This window comes from Propithecus coquereli, unplaced genomic scaffold (genome assembly GCF_000956105.1).
Source record: "Propithecus coquereli isolate 6110/MARCELLA unplaced genomic scaffold, Pcoq_1.0 Scaffold124, whole genome shotgun sequence".
NCBI lineage: Eukaryota > Metazoa > Chordata > Mammalia > Primates > Indriidae > Propithecus > Propithecus coquereli.
The window spans coordinates 2,587,355-2,609,807 of NW_012136525.1; the positions used below are offsets into that span (position 1 = coordinate 2,587,355).

General features: G+C 53.0%; 2 protein-coding genes across 2 annotated transcripts; both read right to left on the reverse strand.

The window, feature by feature from the left end:
- Window positions 1-3,993: 3,993 nt before the first annotated feature.
- ENO2 (enolase 2 (gamma, neuronal)) lies at window positions 3,994-12,575 on the reverse strand. The gene is made up of 12 exons (XM_012637825.1): window positions 12,368-12,575; window positions 11,091-11,187; window positions 10,529-10,624; window positions 10,331-10,389; window positions 9,959-10,028; window positions 9,403-9,536; window positions 8,951-9,173; window positions 7,525-7,722; window positions 6,208-6,409; window positions 5,479-5,587; window positions 5,241-5,299; window positions 3,994-4,944 (listed from the first exon to the last, which is right to left on the reverse strand). Exons 2-12 carry the CDS (start codon window positions 11,173-11,175, stop codon window positions 4,875-4,877), a joined length of 1,305 nt encoding a protein of 434 aa, XP_012493279.1. The 5' UTR covers window positions 11,176-11,187; window positions 12,368-12,575; the 3' UTR covers window positions 3,994-4,874.
- Window positions 12,576-13,682: 1,107 nt separating this feature from the next.
- Window positions 13,683-19,646, reverse strand: LRRC23 (leucine rich repeat containing 23). Its single transcript, XM_012637827.1, has 7 exons — window positions 19,480-19,646; window positions 18,654-18,816; window positions 18,461-18,570; window positions 17,774-18,027; window positions 16,688-16,818; window positions 15,888-16,024; window positions 13,683-13,992 (listed from the first exon to the last, which is right to left on the reverse strand). Exons 2-7 carry the CDS (start codon window positions 18,777-18,779, stop codon window positions 13,716-13,718), a joined length of 1,035 nt encoding a protein of 344 aa, XP_012493281.1. The 5' UTR covers window positions 18,780-18,816; window positions 19,480-19,646; the 3' UTR covers window positions 13,683-13,715.
- Window positions 19,647-22,453: the final 2,807 nt, after the last annotated feature.

The window sequence follows — 22,453 nt, forward strand, 5'->3', positions numbered from 1 at the left end:
TCGCCCCCGCGGCCCCGCCGGCCCTCGGCGCAGCTCTGACCCGCCGCCGCCGCCGCCCGCGCCCGCCTCGCGCAGCCCGCACTCGCGCGATCCCAGGCCCCCTCGGCGGCCTCGCCCGCGGCCCCCGCCCCTTCCCGGGCGGTCGTCTCCCTCGCCCCCTCCCCGCCCCTCCCGCGGCGGTCCCTCCGAAATGGGTCCCGGCCCGAGGCCCCGGCCCGGCGCGGGGCTGCGGACAGGCTGGGCGGCGCGTCCGGCGACTCGCACAGGAAAGCGGACGGCGGAGGGAGGGAGCTTGGGAGAGGGGGATGGGAGAAGGGAGGAAGAGGGAGAAGGAGGGAGCGCGGAGGAACGGAGGAGAGAGGGGCCAGGAGGGAGACGCGAGGGAGGGAGCGCGAGGCAAGCTGCGAGGGGGGAGAGAGGGGGATCGGGGAGGGGAGGCGCTGTGCGAGTTGGCCGCGGCCGAGGCTGAGGGGGCCGGGGCGCGCGCGCGGGGAGGGCTTCGCCCTGGCGGAATGTGGGGAGCCCGCGGGCCTGGCGCGGGAGAGGGCTAAGTGGGAGGGGCTGTGGGTTGCGAGGACAGGTATGGGGGAGGCTGGAGAAGTTTGGGGCGACGGTTTGTGGCAGAGGTGAGGTAGGAGGAGTTTGGGGGATACTGGGGTAGAGACTGGGATAATGGGGTTAGATTGAAAAGATGGAGCTGCATGGGGGCTTTGGGGGCAATGAGATGTGTGGTGAGGCGAGGGGAGAGAAGCTTGGGGTGAGGGGTCTGTGTCAGAGATGAAGTGGGCGGGGTTTGGGGGACTGTTAGAATGGGATGGAAGTTTGGGGTCATAAGGAGGGGTAAAAATTGAAAAGATGAAGACATAAAAGAGAGTGGGGTTTCTGGAAGGGATTAAAGAGTTTGGGGGTGATTGGTATTGGGAAAATATCAGAAATATAAGAATTGGGGGTGATGAAGGAGAGCTGGAGAGAGTCCTTAGGAGGTGTCAATGAGAGAGAGGGGAGAGCATATGGAACCTTAAGAAGGGATAAAGGAGGTGCACCCAGGTGTGTATTCTGGGGGGAGACTGGAGTATGGTGGGAAAGGAGGGTGGGAGACACAGGTGTGGCTGGACCCTGGGGGTGGGGGCTTCTGGCAGAGCGGAGGAGGGTTTCCTTTGGCAGATAGAATGGGGGAGACAGGATTAAAGAAGATTGGAAGGAAATGGAAGATGAACACGGCCTTTGGTGGCAGTATGGAGGAGGGAAGGTGATTGATGGGGAAAAGGAAAGAGAAGGGAGAGGGGAAGGGAGGGTAGTTGAAGGAAATGATTGAAATGGGGCATGGCAAGCCCCAGGGTGGGTAAGGGATGTAACTTATAGGAGTGGGATACCATCCTCAAGCACCTCTATCTAGTGGCATCTCCATTTTCCTTCTCAAATCTGTTTGAAGCCATCACTGATGATGGCATCTTGGGTCACAGGGAAGGGGTCAGATGAGGATTAGGCTCAATGTGGACCCTAATCCCTACGTGTCCTGGTTCTTCAGTACCAATTGTTCTAACGTAGAGACAATCCCCACCACAGACACAGGCTTTCCCCAAGCCTGCCTTCTCCCTCCACTGCCCTCTGGGCAGCCTCAGAAGGTCTGTCTGCCCGTCTGTCTGCCGGCCATGCCCAGCATCAGCCATGAAGCCAGCCCTCCCACCAATCCACCACCAGCTCCTTGTCTAGGCTCCCTCCCTGGCCCCACACTAAGCTGCAACATCTCCCAGGACAAAGGACGGACACTGGGTGATTTTTGGCTGCTGAAATTGGGAAGGCCAGAGAAAGGGAGGAAGGCAGGCTGGAAAACAGGAAGAGCTGGAGCTGGAGTCTGGATTGGGAGCCCTCAGTAGCACTCCAGATTTGGTGTGGGGGTAGGGTACTGGTGGGGTCAGTACAGCTGGAGGCCAAGGGTGGGCCTTGAACTGGCTGGATCCCACCTGCTTTCAGGGAAGGAAGGAGGTTGGCTGAGTAGATGTTGCCTGACAATCCTTGGGTCAAACTCAGCCAAGTTCTGGGAATACCCAGAAGCTCTAAACAGATTCCAAAGCACTGGGGAACTGGGAACAGGAGCTAGAACACTTCCTTGGCCTAGGAATGAATCACCACTCTGAAGTCCCTGGAACTGCTTGGCACTCGCTTTACCACCCCATGTGCACCTTCCGTGCCCCTCCCAGGGCCTCCCAGAGACCAGGCCTGCTCTCTATCTCCCTATGCTCCCCACTCCCCCAGTGCTCTAGGAGAGCCCAGCTCCTTCTCCCCACCCCCCAACTTTGTTCCAAGACTCCTCCTTTCCCCTCACACCCTCTGCCCGTGCACTTCCTCTCTTTCTGCACTTTTCAGTTCAGTCTCCCACTGGGCCCTGGCCAGACCCTTTCCAAATCCCTTTCAGGCTGAGCTCTTCTCCCTTATTTTTAAACCAAGGAATGGGCTAGGATGCTGACTTATCTGAAGCTAAAAGAAAAACTAGGCATGGGAAGGGATCAGGGATGGGGAGAGCCAAAGAGAAGCCAGGGTCTACCTACCCTCTCCAGTTCCTCCCCTACCTGAGGGCAAGGCTCACAGCTCGGCCAGGAACATCACACACACACCCCCACAACCCACTGGTCTCCAGGCAACGCACAAAGAGAAAGTAGAGAGAGGGGCCTGGGAGGCCTCAGCAGAGCCAGCCGTAACCCAATCCAACCCAGTACCTGGTGGGGGGTGGGGAATGACTGTCAGAAAAGGCGACCCAGTGAGGAGGGAGGAAAGGACAGAGGTTAAAAAATGTGGCTCAAACTAGAATAGTCCTAGTCAGTCTGGGAGTTACTGAGGTAAGATGGGTATCCTGGACCCCACAGAAAACTGAGAGGCACAGAGAAAAGTTCGGTAAACCCCAAGGGAGACAAAGGGGCACCTAGAAACACAGGAGAGAAGGGAAAGATGAGATGCCCACATTGAAATTAAGAGGCACACAAGAGAGGGGGCAGGAAGCTCTTTGAACTGAAAATGGCTGAGTGTCAGGGAGGAGGAGGGCAAGGAGAGAAATGGGCCCTGTCCGTACAGAACTGGAATCCTCTTTTAGCCCTGGAGCTGGGCAGGATGGCAGAGGGCGCCAGAACCAGAACTTAGAAAGCAGAAGAAGCAGGGTGGGAGGCCCACAGAGGGGACAACCTTAAAATTCCTCCCACCCCACCTCCTGCTTGGCATCCAGTATGGAGTCCTGCGGAACCTTGACTCCCTCTAGTGGCCATGGCTCCCAGCTGCAGACCCTACCTGCTGGGATGTGTCCTGTATCTTAGCCACTAGGAGGGGAGTTGTCCCCCTAGGTGGTCCCTGAACTGAGCATCTCAATGCCAAGGCTCTGCAAGTGCTGAGTTGTAGGTAGCGGGTCTCTAGCCACATACTGGCACCCTATCTGCAACCTGACCCAGCTAGGGGCCTGTGGAGCACTTCAGGTCCTGAATTTTCAGTTTCCTGGAGGACTCAGTTTCCTCAGGCTCTCCCCTAAACCCTGGTACCATTCTTCCCTCCCCAGTTCCCCATGCCCATGAAGTTCTGTTCCATTCCGGAACCAGCCAGGATTCTGTTAGGAGAGTCAGTATGGGAGTGCTGCAGTCCACAGCTTTATCCCTTCCTTGGTCAAGGACCCTGTGGGTATCGGAAAACACCTTAAGACTCTTTTCCCCAAAAAGTAAACAAACACACAGACACAATTTTTGATGCTTTTAGGGACTCCTGACCTCCAGGTTAACAACCCCTAATTCAGCTGGGTCCAGGGGCCAGGCTTGCTGCTGAGAAGGTGGAGGTGACGTGGACCCCACCTAGCCAGGATGAGGTAGGCAGTGCCACCACCTTGGCCGTATTTGTTCAATGTGTCTTCCTCTTTTTGTGCCCTCCCCAGCCCTGCTATCCAGCGTCACCAACTGCCGGCTGCTCCATCTTCCCTCCCCTCACACAGACTAGAGTAAGACTCCGCAGACACAACAGTGCACTGTGACTCAGACTTTAATGGTGGTGCTCATTTCAACGCCACAGAGGTGGTGGCAACTGTGGAACATGGCGGGGGGGGGGGGGGAATGAGACGTTGCTCTGGTGCAGCTGGAGGGAGAAAGGGAACCTAGGGCTGGGGAGAGATTTACAGGGGAAGAGTCCCCCGCCCCCCGCACACGCTCCACTCTGGACCGACCCAGTCTGCAGTTAGTACACACAAAGGAACTGACGGCAAGGCCCTTTCTGTTACCCTCCCGTTCTAGCAAGACCTCCCACCCCAGGTCATCTTGGGGTCTACAGCCACATGAAATACAGACATATGGTTCCCCTCAAGTCAGGCCAGTTATGGGAAAATGATTAATTAACAAGATGAATAAAAATAAATAAATAAATACACCAAAGCCTTAGCCAGGCATGACCACACACCCAGCACTCCCCTACACCCCAGCACTGTGCGCAGTTCATGGCTCATGTGCAACACGGAAAACACACGCGATGAGAGCAAAGCACGAATGACGCATGGCCCCTGTCTAAACACCTCAACACGCCAACCCTAATGCTCCGTCACAGACACTGATTGTTCTTCCATGGACCCCCTTATAATCCTCACTCCCATTTCCAGTTTTTGAGGGAAGAGAGAAAGGAAGGAGAAGTGCAGAGTGTAGAACCCCAGCGAGTAGGGCCCAGAGAGGAGGGAGAGCAGAGACAGCAGTGCCTTGGGTAAGCCCAGGAGCAGCCGGAGCAGGTCAATCAGGGAAGTTCTGGGCACCCTGGGGCTCAGGGGACCTCAGGGGGTGAGCTAGCACAGATCAGGACAGCAAGAAAGAGGTTCCAGAAGGATAGGACAGCGGTTCCACGTCTCCAGGCAAGCAGAGGGATCACAGCACACTGGGATTACGGAAGTTATGTCCAGCGAAGCGAGCTTCATCCCCAAGCTCTTCCTCAATTCTGAGAGAACGAGCCAGAAAGGAAGTGGTCAGGGACACAGGAGGATCTTGCTTCTCTCTAGGAGTCCCACCCAGACTCCTACTGCCCTCACGCCAGTGCTCAGGGTGAGCACTGCCTGGCTTTCCCATATGGTCTCAGGGCTTTGTCAGTCGAGCCCTCAGTAAACCCCTCAAACAAAAACGACTATTTCTGGACATGTGCTGTTCTCCAGGCCCTGGGCACTGGAGGTGGAACGGCAGGCAAACAGGGCTTTTAACCTTCTGGGCCATGGGCTCCCATTCTCCAGGTACCCTCACCTCATGAGCTGGTTGTACTTAGCCAGACGCTCAGAACGGCATGGGGCGCCAGTCTTGATCTGAAACATTCCAAAAGACATGTAGCTCAGTGGCTGCCCTTTCACCCCCTGAAAGGAAACTTCTGCTCTCTTGAAACTCCCCTGACACCCTCAAATACCTGGAAGGAGAGACCCACCTATGCTAGAACCCACTAATCCCACGAAGATCTCCCTTCACTCACCAGGCTGCTCCCACTCACCTGGCCTGTGCACAGCCCCACCACCAGGTCGGCAATGAACGTGTCCTCAGTCTCTCCTGAGCGGTGACTCACCATGACCCCCCAGCCATTCTCCTGGGCCAGCTTGCACCTGCATCCATACACCAGCACTGATTCCCCCAGCCCCCCACACTGGGCACTCTCTTCCCAGCCCCAGCCTTGGTCTTCATCAAGAAACATCTGGAGGGGCCAGGCGCGGTGGCTCACGCCTGTAATCCTAGCACTCTGGGAGGCCGAGGCGGGCGGATTGTTTGAGCTCAGGAGTTCGAGACCAGCCTGAGCAAGAGCGAGACCCCGTCTCTACTAAAAATAGAAAGAAATTAATCGGACAACTAAAAATATATAGAAAAAATTAGCTGGGCATGGTGGCACATGCCTGTAGTCCCAGCTACTCGGGAGGCTGAGACAGAAGGATTGCTTGAGCCCAGGAGTTTTGAGGTTGCTGTGAGCTAGGACGCCACAGCACTCTAGCCCGGGCAAAAGAGTGAGACTCTGTCTCAAAAAAAAAAAAAAAAAGAAACATCTGGAGGGAAGCTATCTGGGATGAGAATCAGGGGTGGAGGAGCAGAGTTAAGAGAACTGTGATAATGACAATAACTCCAGGTTCCCTGCTCTCTTCAGCATCCCCGGGTAGGATTAGGTCCGGGAGCACTTGTAAGAGGGGTCCTATAGAAACAGGGGCTGAGCAGGAGAGGGCCAGGAGTCACTCACGCTTGGATGGCTTCAGTGACTGAGCCAATCTGGTTGACCTTGAGCAGCAGACAGTTGCAAGCCTTTTCCTCCACTGCCCGCTCAATACGCTTTGGGTTGGTCACTGTCAGGTCATCACCCACAATCTGGATCCCCACATTGGCAGTGAACTTGGACCAGGCAGCCCAATCATCCTGGTCAAACGGGTCCTCAATGGAGACCACTGCAGAGGCAGCAGTGAGGGGGCTGTTAATCCTCCCTGGGTCTCTGTATCAGGCAGGAACACCCCCCTTTGATTCCCTGAAATGGACAGGTCCCTGGCTAACTAAACCTGCTTATCCTTACTACCCCAACCCCAGCCCCCCAGAATAAGCCAACCCTAACTGACTCTTACCCTGATTCTTATTTCGTAAAACCTTCAATAACAAGGGTTCAGAACCTTCCTCACAGCCTAACCTTGCATTTACCTATTCTCACTGCCAGGAAGGCCTTCCTCATTACCAACCTAAATCCTTCACTCTGAAATTTATTATTTGTCTATTTTCTCTTGCTCGGTCTTAGGAAGATGAAGACCACTGCCTCCATCCCAGGATAAAAGCCCTTGGCAGACTTGGAAAGGGTAATTCAGCTCCTTCTCAGCCCTCTTTCCTATTTATACATCAGTCCCAGCTCCATTCAGCATCCATGATTTCATCAATCAAAGATACTGAAATATGGTTGGGCACAGTGGCTCACGCCTGTAATCCCAATACTTTGGGAAGCCAAGGCAGGAGGATCGCTTGAGGCCAGAAGTTCAAGACCAGCCTGGGCAACATAGCGAGACCTCATCTCTAGAAAAAACAAAATTAGCCAGGCATGGTGGCACACCTGTAGTCTGAGCTACTTGGGAGGCTTAGGTGGGAGGATGGCTTGAACCCACGAGTTTGAGGCTGCAGTGAGCTATGATCGTACCACTGCACTCCAGCCTGGGTGACAGAGGGAGAACTTGTCTCTAAAAAAAAAAAAAAATGATACTGAAATGTGCTGTTCCCTGCTAGGTCCAGTCACCTCTCACCATTCCAAAGCCCTCCTCATAACCCCAGTAGCTTTCAGAACCCCCAAAGACTTTAATCAGGATCGAAAGCAGAGGGAACAGATTCGTCACGGGTACCTGCACATTTATACTACATACAAAACCCAGTCTTTGCAGGCAGCTGTCTACCGTCACCCTGTTTCTCAGGTCTTCCTAGACACCTCTACCTGGCACCTGGCTCAGCATCCCATAAGGTCCAGAGTTGCCCTAACATGTCCCCACCCCCAACCTCCCCCTGCCCTCTCTCCCACACCGCTTGCCCTCACCAGGATAGTCCCTGACAAAGTCCTGGTAGAGGGTTCCCAGCTGGTCCCCCGTGATGTATCGGGAAGGGTCAGCAGGAGACTTGAAGTCCAAGTCATATTTGCCATCACGATAGAACTCTGAGGCAGCGACATCCATGCCAATGACAATCTTTTCTGTGTAGCCAGCCTTGTCGATGGCTTCCTTCACCAGCTCCAAGGCTAGGGACAGAATATAGTGAGATTGTAATATAAGCAGGAGGGGTGGGCAAGGAGGGAGGGAAAGAAAAGAAACTCAGAGCAGAGGTGGAGGACTGTTGCTGGCAAAGCGTGGCTATAAGGTTTTTCCTGGGCTTATCACAAAGATGGGGAAAGGCCATCTTCTGCAAAGACAGAGGAATGGAATTCTGTTAATAATAGTTGTTGGTTTTTTTGTCACCTCAGCACTTTACATGTATGATCTTATTTAATCCTCACAATGATGCTGTGAGGTAGATCCTGTTATTATTCCCGTTATACACATAAGAAAAAGGAAGCACAGAGAAGTTAAATAAGAAGGAGCAGGCCAGGCGCGGTGGCTCACGCCTGTAATCCTAGCACTCTGGGAGGCTGAGGCGGGCGGATTGTTTGAGCTCAGGAGTTCGAGACCAGCCTGAGCAAGAGCGAGATCCCGTCTCTACTAAAAAAATAGAAAGAAATTATCTGGACAACTAAAAATATATAGAAAAAATTAGCCAGGCATGGTGGCACACGCCTGTAGTCCCAGCTACTCCAGAGGCTGAGGCAGGAGGATTGCTTGAGCCCAGAAGTTTAAGGTTGCTGTGAGCTATGATGACACCACGGCACTCACTCTAGCCAGGGCAACAGAGTGAGACTCTGTCTCAAAAAAATAAATAAATAAAAACAAACAAATAAATAAATAAATAAGAAGGATCATCAGCTAGTAACTCTTCAAGTCAAAATTCAAATAAATCCAGGCAATTTGGCCCCAGAACTTTAACTCGTAACCACTACCTATATTGTTTCTATTCCCTAAACAGTCTCTCCCGGGGCACAGAAAAATTAGGGCACCTAGAGGCCTAACAGGTTGAGATGGAGATAGGATAGATTTGGAATGGATCCCCTGGAGTGTGGGATAGCTCACCAAACTGAGCTGGAAGATGGGATGAATCCCACAGGTCACCTAGACCAACTCCTAGTATTCCCAGGGTCCCCGTGACAACTTACAGATGCTAACAGATGTGGCTGGGCAGGTGAAAGACTGTCCTCTTAGGTCTGCATGTGAATTTGGCAGGCCCTCTGAAAGCCACTCCAAGGGCTGGTACCTCTTAAAGTTTGTAGGAGTTCAAGGACCCTGCACCCATACTCAGGACTTGGTGAAGTATGTGGCCCTTCTTAAAGTCCCAGGATAGAGTGAGACTTAGAGCTGTAATGGGGCTCCTGGCCTCACCTTCACTGTTCTCCAGGATATTGGGGGCAAAGCCACCTTCATCACCCACATTGGTGGCATCTTTGCCATACTTGTCCTTGATGACCCCCTTGAGTGTGTGGTAGACCTCTGCACCGAGTCGCATGGCATCCCGGAAGCTCTCGGCGCCCACTGGGAGGATCATGAACTCTTGCATGGCCAGCTTGTTCCCAGCATGAGAGCCACCATTGATCACGTTGAAGGCCTGGGGAGCCACAGAATGACACAAGGGCCAAAGAGCCCATTCCTCCCTGCCCCTGGGAGTGTGAACACAAGACGCCAAACTTCCCCCAGCTTCCCGACTCAGAATCTCATGTCTCCATCCTTCCTCTTTACCCGCCTCAAGTCACTGCCCCCCCATCATTCCTATCAAGGTTGCTCCCGCCCCCGCCCACCCCTGGGAGCGGCACAGGCATGGTGTGGGCAGTGCTCACCGGCACAGGCAGGATGAGGTCTGAGTTCCCGGCCAGCTGAGCAATGTGGCGATAGAGGGGCAATTCCCGCTCAGCTGCCCCAGCCTTACACACGGCCAGAGACACACCCAGGATGGCATTGGCCCCAAACTTGGCTGGGAGATTACAGAGGAAGGCACTGAGCACAAATGTCCCCTTCCCTTCTAGCCCCTGCCTCCACCTATAGTCCCCAAAAGGAGCCAGTAAAGGAGATTCCCTCCTGCCTCTCCACCCCAGCAACCATCCTCACCAATTCTCTCCTGAAAATGAGGTGGGGAGGAGGGGACTGGGAAGGGCAGAGAGCCACACCTCTTCCTAAACATCCCGACTATCTCCGCCAGATCCCTCCTCTTTATGCTACAGAGAAGTTCTTCCTCCTGTCTGATGTCCCCCCCTCCCACTGCAGTTGTCAGGCTCCTCTTGCTCTGGCTTTAGGAGGATAGAAGAAGTCCTCCGACAGTCATTCCTGAGGACCTCCCCAGCACTGCTCCATGCTCCCTGCCCATGTGCCTCCCCACGTCCTCCAGCCCCGGCTTACATTTGTTCTCAGTCCCGTCCAGCTCCAGCATCAGGTTGTCCAGTTTCTCTTGCTCCACTACAGAGAGGCCCTGTGGGCAGAGCCTCCATCATGCAGGGCCAGGATAGAGGCTGGGCCCTAAGGCAGAGGGTCCCCCCATTCACATACTGGCTTACATATGGCCAGGGTCCACCCAGGTCCCTGTGACAGCGGCCTGCCTAGATTAGGGGACCTGAACCCCCGTGGGAGCAAGGGGCAGTAAGGAATCTTTTCCCCACCCTTCCCCTGTAACCGTATTCCTGAAAGGTGGCCTTTCTCCCTCCCCTCCTCTCTTGCTCCAGGGTTCCTTCCGGGACTCCAGCCCTGCCATCCCCAGCAAAGAGCAGGCCTCACTGAGCTGATGAGGGCTGGTGCGATGGTGGTGTTGATGTGGTCCACTGCCTTCAGGACACCTGGGGAGAGGAAGAAGCTGGACTGGGTCAGGCCAGGAGGGGCAGGCAGGGAAAGGGAGAGGAGGGGGAAGGCATGCCAGAAGAGGTAGGGGTATAAGGATGAGGGGTGGGAGAGCCTGGAAAAGAGAAATGGCCTCACCTTTGCCTAAGTAACGCTGTTTGTCCCCATCCCTCAGCTCCAGGGCCTCATAGATGCCCGTGGAGGCTCCACTGGGCACTGCAGCCCGGAAAAGACCTGGGAGGGGAACAGGGAATGAGGAGGGAGGGAGAAGGGCACTGCAGGGGCCAGGGATTCCTTCAGCCTTCCAGTCCAGGACTCTTGCCTGCCAAATCCATCCCTCTCCCTGCACACACACACACACACTCTGAGCCAGATGCACAAGTAGTGGCCTCCTCATCCACCTATCTGAGGCCCCACATGCACAGTGGGAGCCCACAGAAATGAAGCTGTGCCCAATAGCACCCCTATGCACACACGGGTGCACAGGCATGTGTCACACACTAACCTCCAACACAGACCTGCCTGGCCTGGCTCCCCTAGACAAGGAGGATCCAACCCCCACAGTCCACAGTCCGGCTTCTGAGCCTGGCCCAGCACCCCATCCCCAGTGGGTCTCAAGGAAAGCCTCCCAACTCAGGCCAAACCTAGCATGGGGGTGGAGAAGTGGGGGCTGTGGGCAGGCTCACGCCCCACCCATTACCTTTGGCAGTATGGAGATCCACCTCCACCGTGGGATTCCCACGGGAGTCCAGGATCTCCCGGGCCCAGATCTTCTCTATGGACATGATGGCTGGGATCTCCTCGGTGGAAGGGGAAGGAAGAAGAAAGATAAGAGGCTTAGAGGGGCGGAGTTTGAGATCACTGGGAGGGGCCAGAGACTGGGTGGGATGGGAAAGAGGTTACTGCAGTGGGTGGGGGGTGGGGAGGAGCTGGCTGCAGTCTTGGGCCGTAAAAGGGATTCCCCCTCCCCCCATGGAGAGAGAAGGTCAATGCAGTGAGGAAGGGGAGGTCACTGCAGTAGGGGGCGGGTGCGATCAATTGATGAGATGGGAGTACACCGCAGTGAGAAGGGGAGGGGCGCGGCAGAGGTTCCCAGGCCCCTCAGCAGCTGGGCCAGCAGGTGGGGTTCCCCCAGGTCTTCTCAGAGCAGAATGGCTGCCAGGCTTGCATTTCTCCTTGAACCCAGGAAGAAGGGGATGGGTTGTCTGGGCAGCCGGGGCCTCTTCTCCAGAGCCCCCATCCCTCCCCAACTTAACACCCCAGCCTGCCGGGACTCTGCCGCGACTCCAAGGTACCAGTCTCTCTCTCAAACGTGTGTCCCTCCTCTTCCCGAGAGACGTACAAGAAGGGTCTGGGGAGAGGGTCCTGGGGAAGGCCCTCCAGTCCCTAGGGGTTGCAGGGGGAGGGAGGAGGATCAGAGACCCGGTGGGGACAGTCAAGGCTGGGCCGGTCCTCTCCCCTGAGCGCAGACAAATCCCCCCTCGTTCCATTCCTCCCGGGTGCAGCTGAGAGGAGGAAATGTGAAAGGACAGGGGCGGCGCGGGGAAGGAGCGGGAGAGGGAAGTCTGAGGGAGCTGAGGACGGGTGAGAGAAGACATTTCCCCCAAATGCAAAGCAAAAGGGACGTGCCAGGGTAAAAATGCACAGCCCAGGGAGAATCTGAACTTAAGAAACAAATCGACAGACCCGGAGGCGTAGACTGGCATACGATGCGGAGAGAGGCATGCAGGGGTGGAGGGAGGCGCAGTTAGGGGCAAACAGGTGCGGAGAGGGCTGGCACCGGATGAGGAGGGGGCGAGGGCCAGAAAGCGAGAGGGAGCCGGCTGGGCAGGCCGGGCAGGCCGGGCAGGCGGGCGCGAGTGACGGAGCAGGTGCGCAGCGCCGCGGGGCGAGAGATGCGCGAGGCCGGGCGAGGGGCGGGGGCGCGGCGGCGAGGGGAGGGGGCCGGAGGGGCGCCGGGCCCGGCCGGGGCTTCACCTCGGGGCTGCAGACTCAGGCGGTGGCGGTGACGGTGGAGGTGGCGGCGGCGGCTGCGGCGCAGAGAGAGCGGGAGTGGCGGCGGCGGCGGCTGCGGCTCCCGAGCGACGGGCGGGGGGAGGCGCCTATAGGGCCGGGCGGGCGCATGTGACCCGGAGCCCCCGATGAGTCAGGAGCTGCCGGCGGAGGCGCACGTACGAGCGCGGGTGGGGGATCGGTGGCGGGGGACCGCTGGCGGGGAGGGTTGGGGGGAGCGATGGGGGAGGGGCTGGGGCGACCCAATACCTGCCCCCTCCCCCCACATACGCGCGCTCATCGCTCATCCCCACGCCTCGACCCACTCGAGAGTAACAGGCACAGCCTCACCCCTGTCACCGGGATCCTGAGGCCCACACTGCCAGGAAGCCCAAGACACAAACCCGGTCACACACACGAGTACCAAAATGTCTCTTTATTGGAAAACTGAACTGATCCTAACACCCCAGCCTGCCCTACCTGCACTCCTGTGGGGCACGAGGGCCTGGCTCCCACCACACCTAGCTGAGGACTGTCCCCTGCCTAGGCTCCAGGCAGAGCTCAGCCCCACGGACCCCGCACTGGCCAGGTGACTGGCACAGAGCCTGGGCCTTAGGCTGTGATGAGTTTCTAGATCTGGGGCAGAAGGAGACATCCTCTGTCTCCACCCGCGGGGTCTGAGTGCCATGGCCCCTCACTGGAACTGGTCAGGTTTGGGAGCCAGCATCTTTGATCTCCTGGAGGAAGAGGACAGAAGTAAAGCCTCCGCCCCCATCTGAAGTGCCCAGCTGCCACACTCATCTCAGTGTCTAGAATTCTGCCTCACCCTGCCCTCCTTTATTCCCCCCACCCTGTGTCCTGTTATTTTTAGCTTCAGATTTTTAGTGCAGGATCTTCCTCTTCTGCCTTCTCTGCTAGGCCCAGCTGCATTCCTCATACATCGCCAACCACATCCGTCCCCCACAGCCCCCACCACGCACCAGACATGTCCTTTCCTAGCAGATTTCACTCTGTGTCCACCCCCCACCAACCCCTCTGCCTGCCACCCCAATTCTCTTCACTTACTCTTCTGGCCTCCTAACATATCTCCTAAGCTTTTTCTCACCTCTTCCCAGGCCCCTCTTCTGGTCCTTTCTCCTCATGCTGAGACCCCCTGACTCCTAACCCTGGTCTTTCCAAGGGTTCTTCTTTCCTCATCCCTTCCTCACTCACCTGCTTCTGCAGCAACTTGCCCTCTTGCCCCTTCCCTGCCCTGCCCAGCCCTTGGCCTCCTCTTACTGCCTCCCTGCTGGCTTCCTTACTATCTTTGGAGGCTAGAAGAACTGCTGCGACGTCAATGGCTGGATGGCTGGTCTGATTCCGTGTCATGCTCAGGATCAGCCTCCTGCTCCTGGTCCTCCTTCAGCCTCTGACGGATCTCATTGGCCTCAGCCCGCTCCTCCTCCTCATAGAAGTCCTTGTCCAGGCGTTCAAGGTGTGCCATCTGCACCAGGGCCTCCTGGCGGTAGTCAGTCTCATCTGTGCACGGGTTGTCCAACAGCACCAAGGCTCGCAGCTTGGGCAGGTCCCGAAGCTTGGCCAGCTCCCCCAGGTCAGTCACCATGTTGCCCCTACCGGCGCAGTCAACAAGGGTTCACCCAGGAATAATGGGCTTTGGTTGCCAGCTTCTAGGAATGGGGCCTCTGGGGGACTCTTCCATGGGGTTCCAGATTCCCTAGAAACGCTGACTGTGAGGACCGGCCTGCCGAGCATTGCCAGATTTGCTGTAGAGGTGCTGTCCAGCCCCTCCCCTGTCCTGCTGCCGCTTTTCAAGGAATCCCTAAGTGACATATTCTACTCTGTAATGTTTATCCTTTTGGAGCAGCAAAGCTAGGCCATAACCCTGTCCTGTAGTTGGGGGGAAGGGACAAATCTCCCTTGAAGGGACAGACTTTTTCCGTGTCAAAGGTTAGAAAGTAGGACCTAGGTCAGTGGAGAAGGAAGTGGGATCTTAGCACAGGTTCAGGTCCTGGATGCTATGTTGGAACTTCCCACCACAAAGAATCTAGAGCTAGGGATAGGTTGGGGCCCCCCAGCCTAAAGGACAATTGTCATCTCCTAATAGGCCTTATTGTATGATACTCTGTATTTATTTTCATTATTTTCATGTTCTTCTCTTCAAGCCTTTCTTCTTCTTTTTTTTTTTTTAAGAGACGATCTGTTGCCCAGGGTAGAGTGGAGTGCAGTAACTAGGACTGCAGGCATGTGCCAACCACACTCAGCTAACTTGTCTTCAAGCCTTTATGAAATCATATTTAATGTTTCAGCCTGATCTCAATGGACATGCCAAGCCTTGCGCAGTGTTTCTCACCTGGAGAGCTACGAGCTACAGGCATTTTGTACCAGACTGTCCTGTGCATTGCAGGATGTTTAGCATCTCTGGCCCCAGAGGTACCTCCCAGACAGTCAAACGACACCCGCCCCCCGCCACACACACACCCTACTTACTTCCAAACATCGCCAGTTCATAGCCACTGGGAAGGCTGCATTATCCCTGTCTAGACCTTCGCCAGGTAATGGTATATACACACATCCCCCTAGATCAACGCCAGGCAACAGAGCTCATTCACAAGAGATTGCCCCGGGGCTCTGGATGAGAGTTGGGGCTTCAAGGTGCAACCACCTCTGCCTACTTAGAGATTCTCTTTCCACTGCCAGCTCAAGGATTTGGTCTTGTTGACTAGGGAAGGTGGCAGTTTCCTTACATCTTAGCTTAAAGAAACACACATAAAATCCTCCATCAAACAAGAGTTGCTGACCCCCTGTGCCTTTCTACCTGGAGATTGTCTGTTTGTTTTTCTTTCTTTCTTTCTTTCTTTTTTTTAAGAGATGGGGTCTCACTCTGTCTCCCAGGATAGAGTGCAGTGGTGCAATCATAGCTCACTGCAGCCTCAAACTCCTGGCCTCAAGCATTCCTCCCACCTCAGCCTCCTGAGTCACTAGGATTACAGGCATGAACCACCGAACCTGGCCTTACTTGGAGATTTTCTTACAAAAACCCTTCTCTCCCTAAATCTGAGTACATCTTATGTTTTATATTAGTAAGAGGGCTGTCCCTTATAGGTGGGGCTTGGGAGAAAAGAGGCAGGAAATGAGAAAGGGCATTGGGGCCTAGGGATAGAAAAGGGCAGTGGAAACTTAGACAGGCTAGGGCCTGGAAAAGAGCCAGAGCCAGACTGTGAGCCCCTGAAGAATGGGGACTACCCCTCGGATTCCTTTCAGTGTTCCCCAAACACAGCACAAGGCCTGGCACATAGCACATTCTCAATAATTGTGGATTGAATAAGTAAGGATTCAGGGGTCCTAGTATTGCTATTAGGACTAAATGCAGAAGAAAGTAGGGAAAGCAGGAGTGAGGACCTGGCTGTGGGCAAGGACTGGAGGATGGGGCCAGAGAGGAACACAGGCTCAAAAGCTGCTCCTGGTCAGGAGTAGGGGCAAGATGGGGCTTGGCGGGGGTGCATACCTCAGGTTGAGGTACTGCAGTGATTTCATTTCCCCGGAGAAGCCACTCAGAGTTTCAATCTGGTTGTCTCGAAGATGCAAAGTGGTGAGATTGCTTAGGTTCTCCAAGCCTTCCACTTTCTTCAGCAAGTTCTGGGCCTGGACCCCAGGATACAGTAGATTAATTGAGAGAGGAGATCAGGGATAGGGAAGGAAGAGAAGTCAGAAAGAAATAAAGCAAAGAAGGAAATCCAAGAGGTAGAGAGAGAGGGGTGGGGAAGGGGAATGGGAGTAGGTAGAGATGGGTATAGAGAGTAAAGAAGTCCAGGAGAAGCTGCCATCCCGGAGAAAGGTCAACAGTGACCTCCTACTACTCATCCTACCAAAGCCACCTCAGGTGAAGGAGAAGATGCTTCAACCCACCCCCAGGTCTCAGGAGCCCCCTCCTCCACTGAGAAGTGCCATCAGCACCATCCTAGAATAATAAGGGTCAAATAAACATCTAAAAACTAAGTATTTCTGTGGTCTCCTTAGCTTGATGTCTGTACCTCAATTATGGCATATTTTGCTGCTACTTGTATCTAAGTGAATTATCTCTGTATTATCTACACACTGTGTATTATCAGCCCTGCTAGGTGGTAAGCACTGTGTCTGTTTTAACTTTGCATCTCCACAGCATGTGGCACCAAGTAAGGATCCAATAAATGATACCAGTTGTCATTATGGTGACGAAGTTGGTAGCTAAGCCTACTAGAAACCAGGCATTCTTACACCCAGGACAGTGCTCTCTTCCCTGCACCACCCTATGACCCAGTGAGCTACCAGGTAGAGATTCTTCAGCTTAGGGAGGTTGATTCCCAGGGTGCTTTCCAGCTGGTTCCCCCGAAGCTCCAGTGTGTGCAGACTGATCAACTTTTGGGGGTCGAGATCTGTCACAAGGCGGATGTGGTTCCCTGGAGAGGAAGAGGGGGTGGCAGGAGCTCAAAGGGCCAATTCAGATGTTCAGTATTTGAGCCTGACTTTTGAGAACCTCTGAATCATCCTCTCCCTCCAATGCAGGGTAGATAGTAAAGAAGGACAGCTCCAAACTTAACACCTCCAGGGCCCTGGAGCAAGTGGTCTGCTAGTCCAAGGACCTCATGGACATGCCTCCCTAAGCCTTTGAGGAGTGAACAAAGAGTGCCAAAGCAATCTACATTTCTAACTAACTCCCTCTCCTCTTGCAAGTCTTTCCTCAAATGTCATCTCCATGATGCTTGTCCTAACCAATCTGTTTGAAATTGCCACCTCTGTTCCCCTTACCCTGTTCTATTTTTTCATAGCACTTACCTCCTTTTAACATACTATATAAATTTATTTACGTACTGTGTTCGTTGTTAATTGTATGTCTCCCCCAACTAGAATGTAAACTACAAGAGAATAGGCATTTACTTTGTGGTCATTGTTATATCTCCAGCACATAGAACTGTCATAATGAATGTCAAAATGAATCATAATGACTGAGATTGCTGTGTGCCATAGCCAAGGACCATACTGCCCACTTCTGTCGGCCCCAGGCTAGCAAGAAAAGAATCTTGTGTAGCCATCCTAATGACCTACCTTTTTTTTTTTTTTCCAGACAGTGTCTCGCTCTGTCACCCAGGCTGGAGTGCAGTGGCATCATGATAGCTCACCGCAACCTCAAACTCCTGGGCTCAAGTGATCCTCCTGCCTCAGCCTCCCAAGTAGCTAGGACTAGAGGAACATGCCACCACATCTGGCTAATTTTTCTACTTTTTGTAGAGACGGGGATCTCGCTCTTGCTCAGGCTAACCTCACACTCCTGACCTTGAGTGATCCTCCTGCCTCGGCCTTCCAGAGTGCTAGGATTACAGGCGTGAGCCAGTGCACCTGGCCCTAAGGACCCACCTTTGAGATCTAGGCTTCCCAGGCGAGGATGAGAGATGCCCTCAGTGTCAGTGATCTGGTTATAGGCAAAACTGGCAATCTGCAGGTAGGGCAGTTCATTCAACCGGGCACTCCGCAGCCGATTGCCATCAGCCTTGAGCCAGAGCAGGTGGGTGAGGTGATTGAGTGGCGACAGGTCTGTCAGGTGGTTCTCAGAAACATCCACATAGCGCAGATGGATGTAGGAACGCAGCAAGGAGATGTCTGTCAAGTCCCTAGAGATGGTAGAGGGAGGGAGAACCAGGATTAGGGCTAAGAACCCAAGGACTGGCAGAGGCGCTAAAGCAAAAGGTGATACAGAGACGGCTTATAATGGGGAGAAGAATGGGTAACAGTTGGGAGAGATGAGGAAGAGGAAGAGAAGATAGGTGGGACATTAACAGTAGGCAGAGGCCCTGTGTCTGTGAAGGGCAGAGAACCCACACTCTGAAGGACAAGAGAAAGAGTCCACTAAGAATCCCCCCAATACTCTCAGTCTCCAATTCCCCAGGTCAGCTCTGACATGGGGAGTCTTAGAGCTCCTGGAAAATAAATTCTATCTAGGATAAGAGAGATCCAAACTCTCAGCCAAAATGCCCAGGAATGAGGGTGGGAAAGGAGATGGGGCCCTAGAGTCTCACAGTCCTCATCGGTCTCCCATAAACGCACCTCTCTTTAACCTCCAGCTTCACATAGGCGTGAGCCAGTCCGTTGCCGGTCTTACAGAGCAAAGAAAGCGCTTCCTTCATCATGTCCTCCGTAAGCGGGGTGGGCATCCGCTGCAGGAGGAAGTGGAGTAAGGCAGCCCCTTCTGGCCAGCCCTGTCCCTCAGCCCGGGGACCCCTCCTTTCCCAGCGCTCACTTCCTCAGAGTATTCTTCCCCCTCTTTCCTGTTGTCCTCCCAATCCTCTGTATCCTTCTCATCATCTTCTTTTTCAAGATCATCCTGGTCTGGCTCAAAGTCATCCAGATCATCTTCATCTGACATCTTTCTTCCTGCCCGAAGATCAAGCTCGGTCCTCACCCTGAGAAAGAAGGTCTCCTCAGCTCCCACCAGCTCGCAGCTCCTTCGCCTCCAGTGACAGGTGCCCCTCCCATCACCCACACAACCCCTGACCTCCCAACTAGGCTTCTTCCCTCGTCCCCATGAACATCTCATTTAGACTCCCAACCTCCACTTCGTACTTTCCACCCAGGACCCTCTCCCTTTGGGGTGCCTTCCCACAGCCCCAACCTTCCCTGTCCTTCCCAACTCTCCTCCAGTAGCCCAGTCTCTCTGCTTCCTGGGCTTGCCTCTCTCCGGTTCTTCCCACCTCCCGCTAAGGCCACCTTCTCCAATCTGCCCTACCAATTCCTCTTCCTCCCCTCCCCTCCTCCTTCCATCCCTAACCCCTGCTCCACTCATTTCTTCTAACTCTCACTGGTCCCCATTTCTCTGGACCCTCTGCAACAACAGCCTGACGCGCAGTTTCCAACCCTCCCACCCAAACCCCCTTCGCAACGGGACGCGGATCCTGGTTCTGCTTAACTAGAAGCAGTTCTGGAGAGGGTCTTGGTCCTGAGAGAGAAGGGTTATTTTGTAAGTGGGGCAAAGGGGAAGGATTGTGTACTGCTGCTATGGCAACGGGGGCGGGGCCCTTGGCTACTGCAGCCGCCTGCCGTTTAGAGGAGAGCCGGGACTAACTAACTGATCCGCCAATCCGCCCCAGAGGAGGTGGATTAGTAGTTGCCTGGTTACGAGGCCACCGTCCCGAACCCAGGAACCCGGATGAGGCGCGGAAAGAGCTTCTGGGCGATGATTGGCGGAGGACGTAAAACAGGGGGCCGGACTGCGAAGAGAGAGCGGGAGGGAGGCGGGGCTGGCCTGCTCGCCTGCCAGACCTTAAAGGGTCCGGACGTCGTCAGTGCAAAAGTGGCGAGAATTAGCGAGAAACCCATCCCCAGAAGCAAAAGGGGGGCGGGGGGAGCAAGGAAAAGAAAGAAAGACAAAGATAAGAGTCTTGTTCCTGCGGTTATAGGCCCTGCCCATTAGTTGTTTTCAGGTAGACCTTTGGAAGGTATAATAGCTTGGTGGAGGGAAGGAGCCTACCCAGGTTTTTTCTTTCTTTTCTTTTCTTTCTTTGTTTTTTTTAATTTCTGAGACAACATCCTAGTGAGAAGCCCAGGTATCTTAAACCTGGGTTAGAGTCTTGGCAGATCCGCAGTTTACTAGCACTTTACCTAAGACTACCCTTTCTCATCTGTAAGATGAGCTTTAATATACCAACTGACAGGGATCCAGCATGAGTTACCCTGGACCGGTTTGAGCAAACCTTTTAGGGAATAGGAAGGGAGGAAAAATCCAACATCTGCCCACTAAAATACTCCTGATGCAACGTTGTTGTATCAAGGATCAACAAGAACAGACACAGCCAAACCCAGGCATTCAGTGTTGAAGGAGATGAAAAAGAGAGAGATTGATATGCAGCAAATATTTCTGGAGCGTTTGTGCCAGACATTGTGTCAAATGTCTTTATGAAGGGTATTTAATCTCCACAACAATCCTATGAGATAGATATTTGAAAGAAGAGGAAACTAAGACTCAAGGAAGTGAATATTTGTGACACAATTCCTGCCTCGGTAAACGGGGACGTTACCAATCTTGTGGAAGCTAACGTAAATAAACAACTAGGTAACGAGGTATATCATGTAATTAACTGTTGTTGTGCATTGCAGACTTTAGATAACAGCGGTCCGATGAAAGATCTGGTGAGCTGGAAATCAGGAAATATTAAGTCCTACCTTGTCCAGCTCAGAGGAATATAGCTAACAGACAAATCTGTTCATTTGGTATCATGGAACTAACCGGGGCTTTAAAGTCAGACACCAGGTTCAAAGCCCAGCTCTACTACTTAATAGCTGTTGTGTTCTTCTGTAGGTTATATAATTTTACCTATGTTTCATTTCCACATTTATGAAATGGGGATAAAAATGTTCGCCACAAAGCGTGGTTAGAGGATTAAAAGAGATAATGTGGGTAAATTGCCTTACATTTAGTTTACCCTCAGTAAATGTTATTCTGCCCCTCCCCACCCCTGCCTCAGTTTCCTCAGCACTGGGGTGGTTGTGAGGAAAAAGAAAGCGTAAATATGAAAACACTCTGCAGAGTCAGAAGTGCTATGCAAATGAAAGTTACTGTATTGTTGGAATGTGGAGAAGGAAAAATCCACATGGTTTGATGTAGTCAAAGGGAAAAGATGTGATTTTCCTGGGCCAAGAAGAAAGAGGAAGACACATTAGGTGGGAGGAAAAGATGTGATGTAAGAATTAGGAAGGTGTCATTTAACATTTTGTTAAGTGCTTACTCTACGCCAGGCTCTAAATGCTGGGCATTCAGGGACAGCAAAGCTCAGTTCCTATCTTCAATGGGTGTACAGTCCAGTGACAGGGTTAAGTACACAAGTAATGTGTACAGATGGTATAATAATGACATCCGACACTTATAAAGCTTTTACGCAGTGCCGGAGGATAATTTTATAGTACATGTATATACCTAATATCATATATTCAGGGCAGAGATTCCAGACAAAGGCAGCACCCGTGGTAAGGCCTGGAAAAGAAAGAGCTCAAAGCCTGTGCAAGGAGGAAAGCAGGTGGTTCTGCTGGCTGGAACAGTAGGTGCAGTGGGGGATGGGGATGGGGGGATGAGGTAGAAGCAGTAAACAGAGGTGATCACACTGAGGAATCTGGACTTTATCCTGAAAGCTGTGGGGAGCCATTGAAGGTTTTATTGTGTATTTAGTTGTCAAGGGCTGAATCTACACTGTGTAATGAGAGCCAGATACTCCACGACATCCTCGATATCCTTCCCCCACCTCCCCCATGGCTGGTCTACATAGAATCTCCTTCAATTAGAAAAGTAATATTTTTTTTCTTTCTTTTTTTTTTGCACGGAGCCACACTCAAGAAACCTTGAGCAAGTGGACTCAGAAAAGTAATATTTAATTTAAAAATAAAATGCAAATAATAGAGAAGTATATAGAGAGGAACATAGAAGTCCATGAACCCTCTCAGCCCCACTCTCATTTATTAATAAAGATAAAAATTTTTTAAAAAACAGAAATGACATTATGAATACTGTTTATCAACTGGATTATTTTTTAGAGACAGGGTCTCACTGTGTCACTCTAGCTGGAGTGCGGTGGCAGGATCATAGCTCACTGTAGCCTCCAAATCCTGGCTTAAGCAACCCTCCCACCTCAGCCTCCGAGTAGCTGGGACTACAGGTACCCACCACCACATCCAGCTAATTTTTCTTACTTTTTGTAGAGACAGGGTCACTCAATGTTGCCCAGGCTAGTCTTGTACTCTTGGTCTCAAGCGATCCTCTTGCCTTGGCCTCCCAAAATGCTGGATTATGGGCATGAGTCACCATGCTCAGCTTAATTTTTTTATTATTGATTTTTTGATTGACAAGTCATAACTGTATATATTTATGGGATACAATGTGATTGTTTTAAGACATTGATTTTTAAAATTAACTTGTAGGCACTCTTTATGATCTGGATTATGATTCTGTGACAGAAACTGTCAGTTGCCTACCTAGTATTCATTCTTATTCTTCCTTCTTCCTCCTAACAATTGTGAGGGTTTTTTTGTTTTGTTCTTTTTCTTTTTTTAGAG

Bases quoted from the DNA above. Each gene is read 5' to 3' on its own strand.
- LRRC23 (XM_012637827.1), bottom strand. From the start codon at position 18,779: ATGTCAGATGAAGATGATCTGGATGACTTTGAGCCAGACCAGGATGAT. The intron at 18,571-18,653 runs GTGAGCGCTGGG...TTCCTCCTGCAG, and splicing joins GGGAAGAATACTCTGAGGAA to CGGATGCCCACCCCGCTTAC. The intron at 16,819-17,773 runs GTGGGTCCTTAG...CTTCCTCTCCAG, and splicing joins GGGAAGCCTAGATCTCAAAG to GGAACCACATCCGCCTTGTG.
- ENO2 (XM_012637825.1), bottom strand. From the start codon at position 11,175: ATGTCCATAGAGAAGATCTGGGCCCGGGAGATCCTGGACTCCCGTGGG. The intron at 9,537-9,958 runs GTAAGCCGGGGC...GTAATCTCCCAG, and splicing joins GGACGGGACTGAGAACAAAT to CCAAGTTTGGGGCCAATGCC. The intron at 5,300-5,478 runs GTGAGTGGGAGC...GGAATGTTTCAG, and splicing joins TGGGGCTGTGCACAGGCCAG to ATCAAGACTGGCGCCCCATG.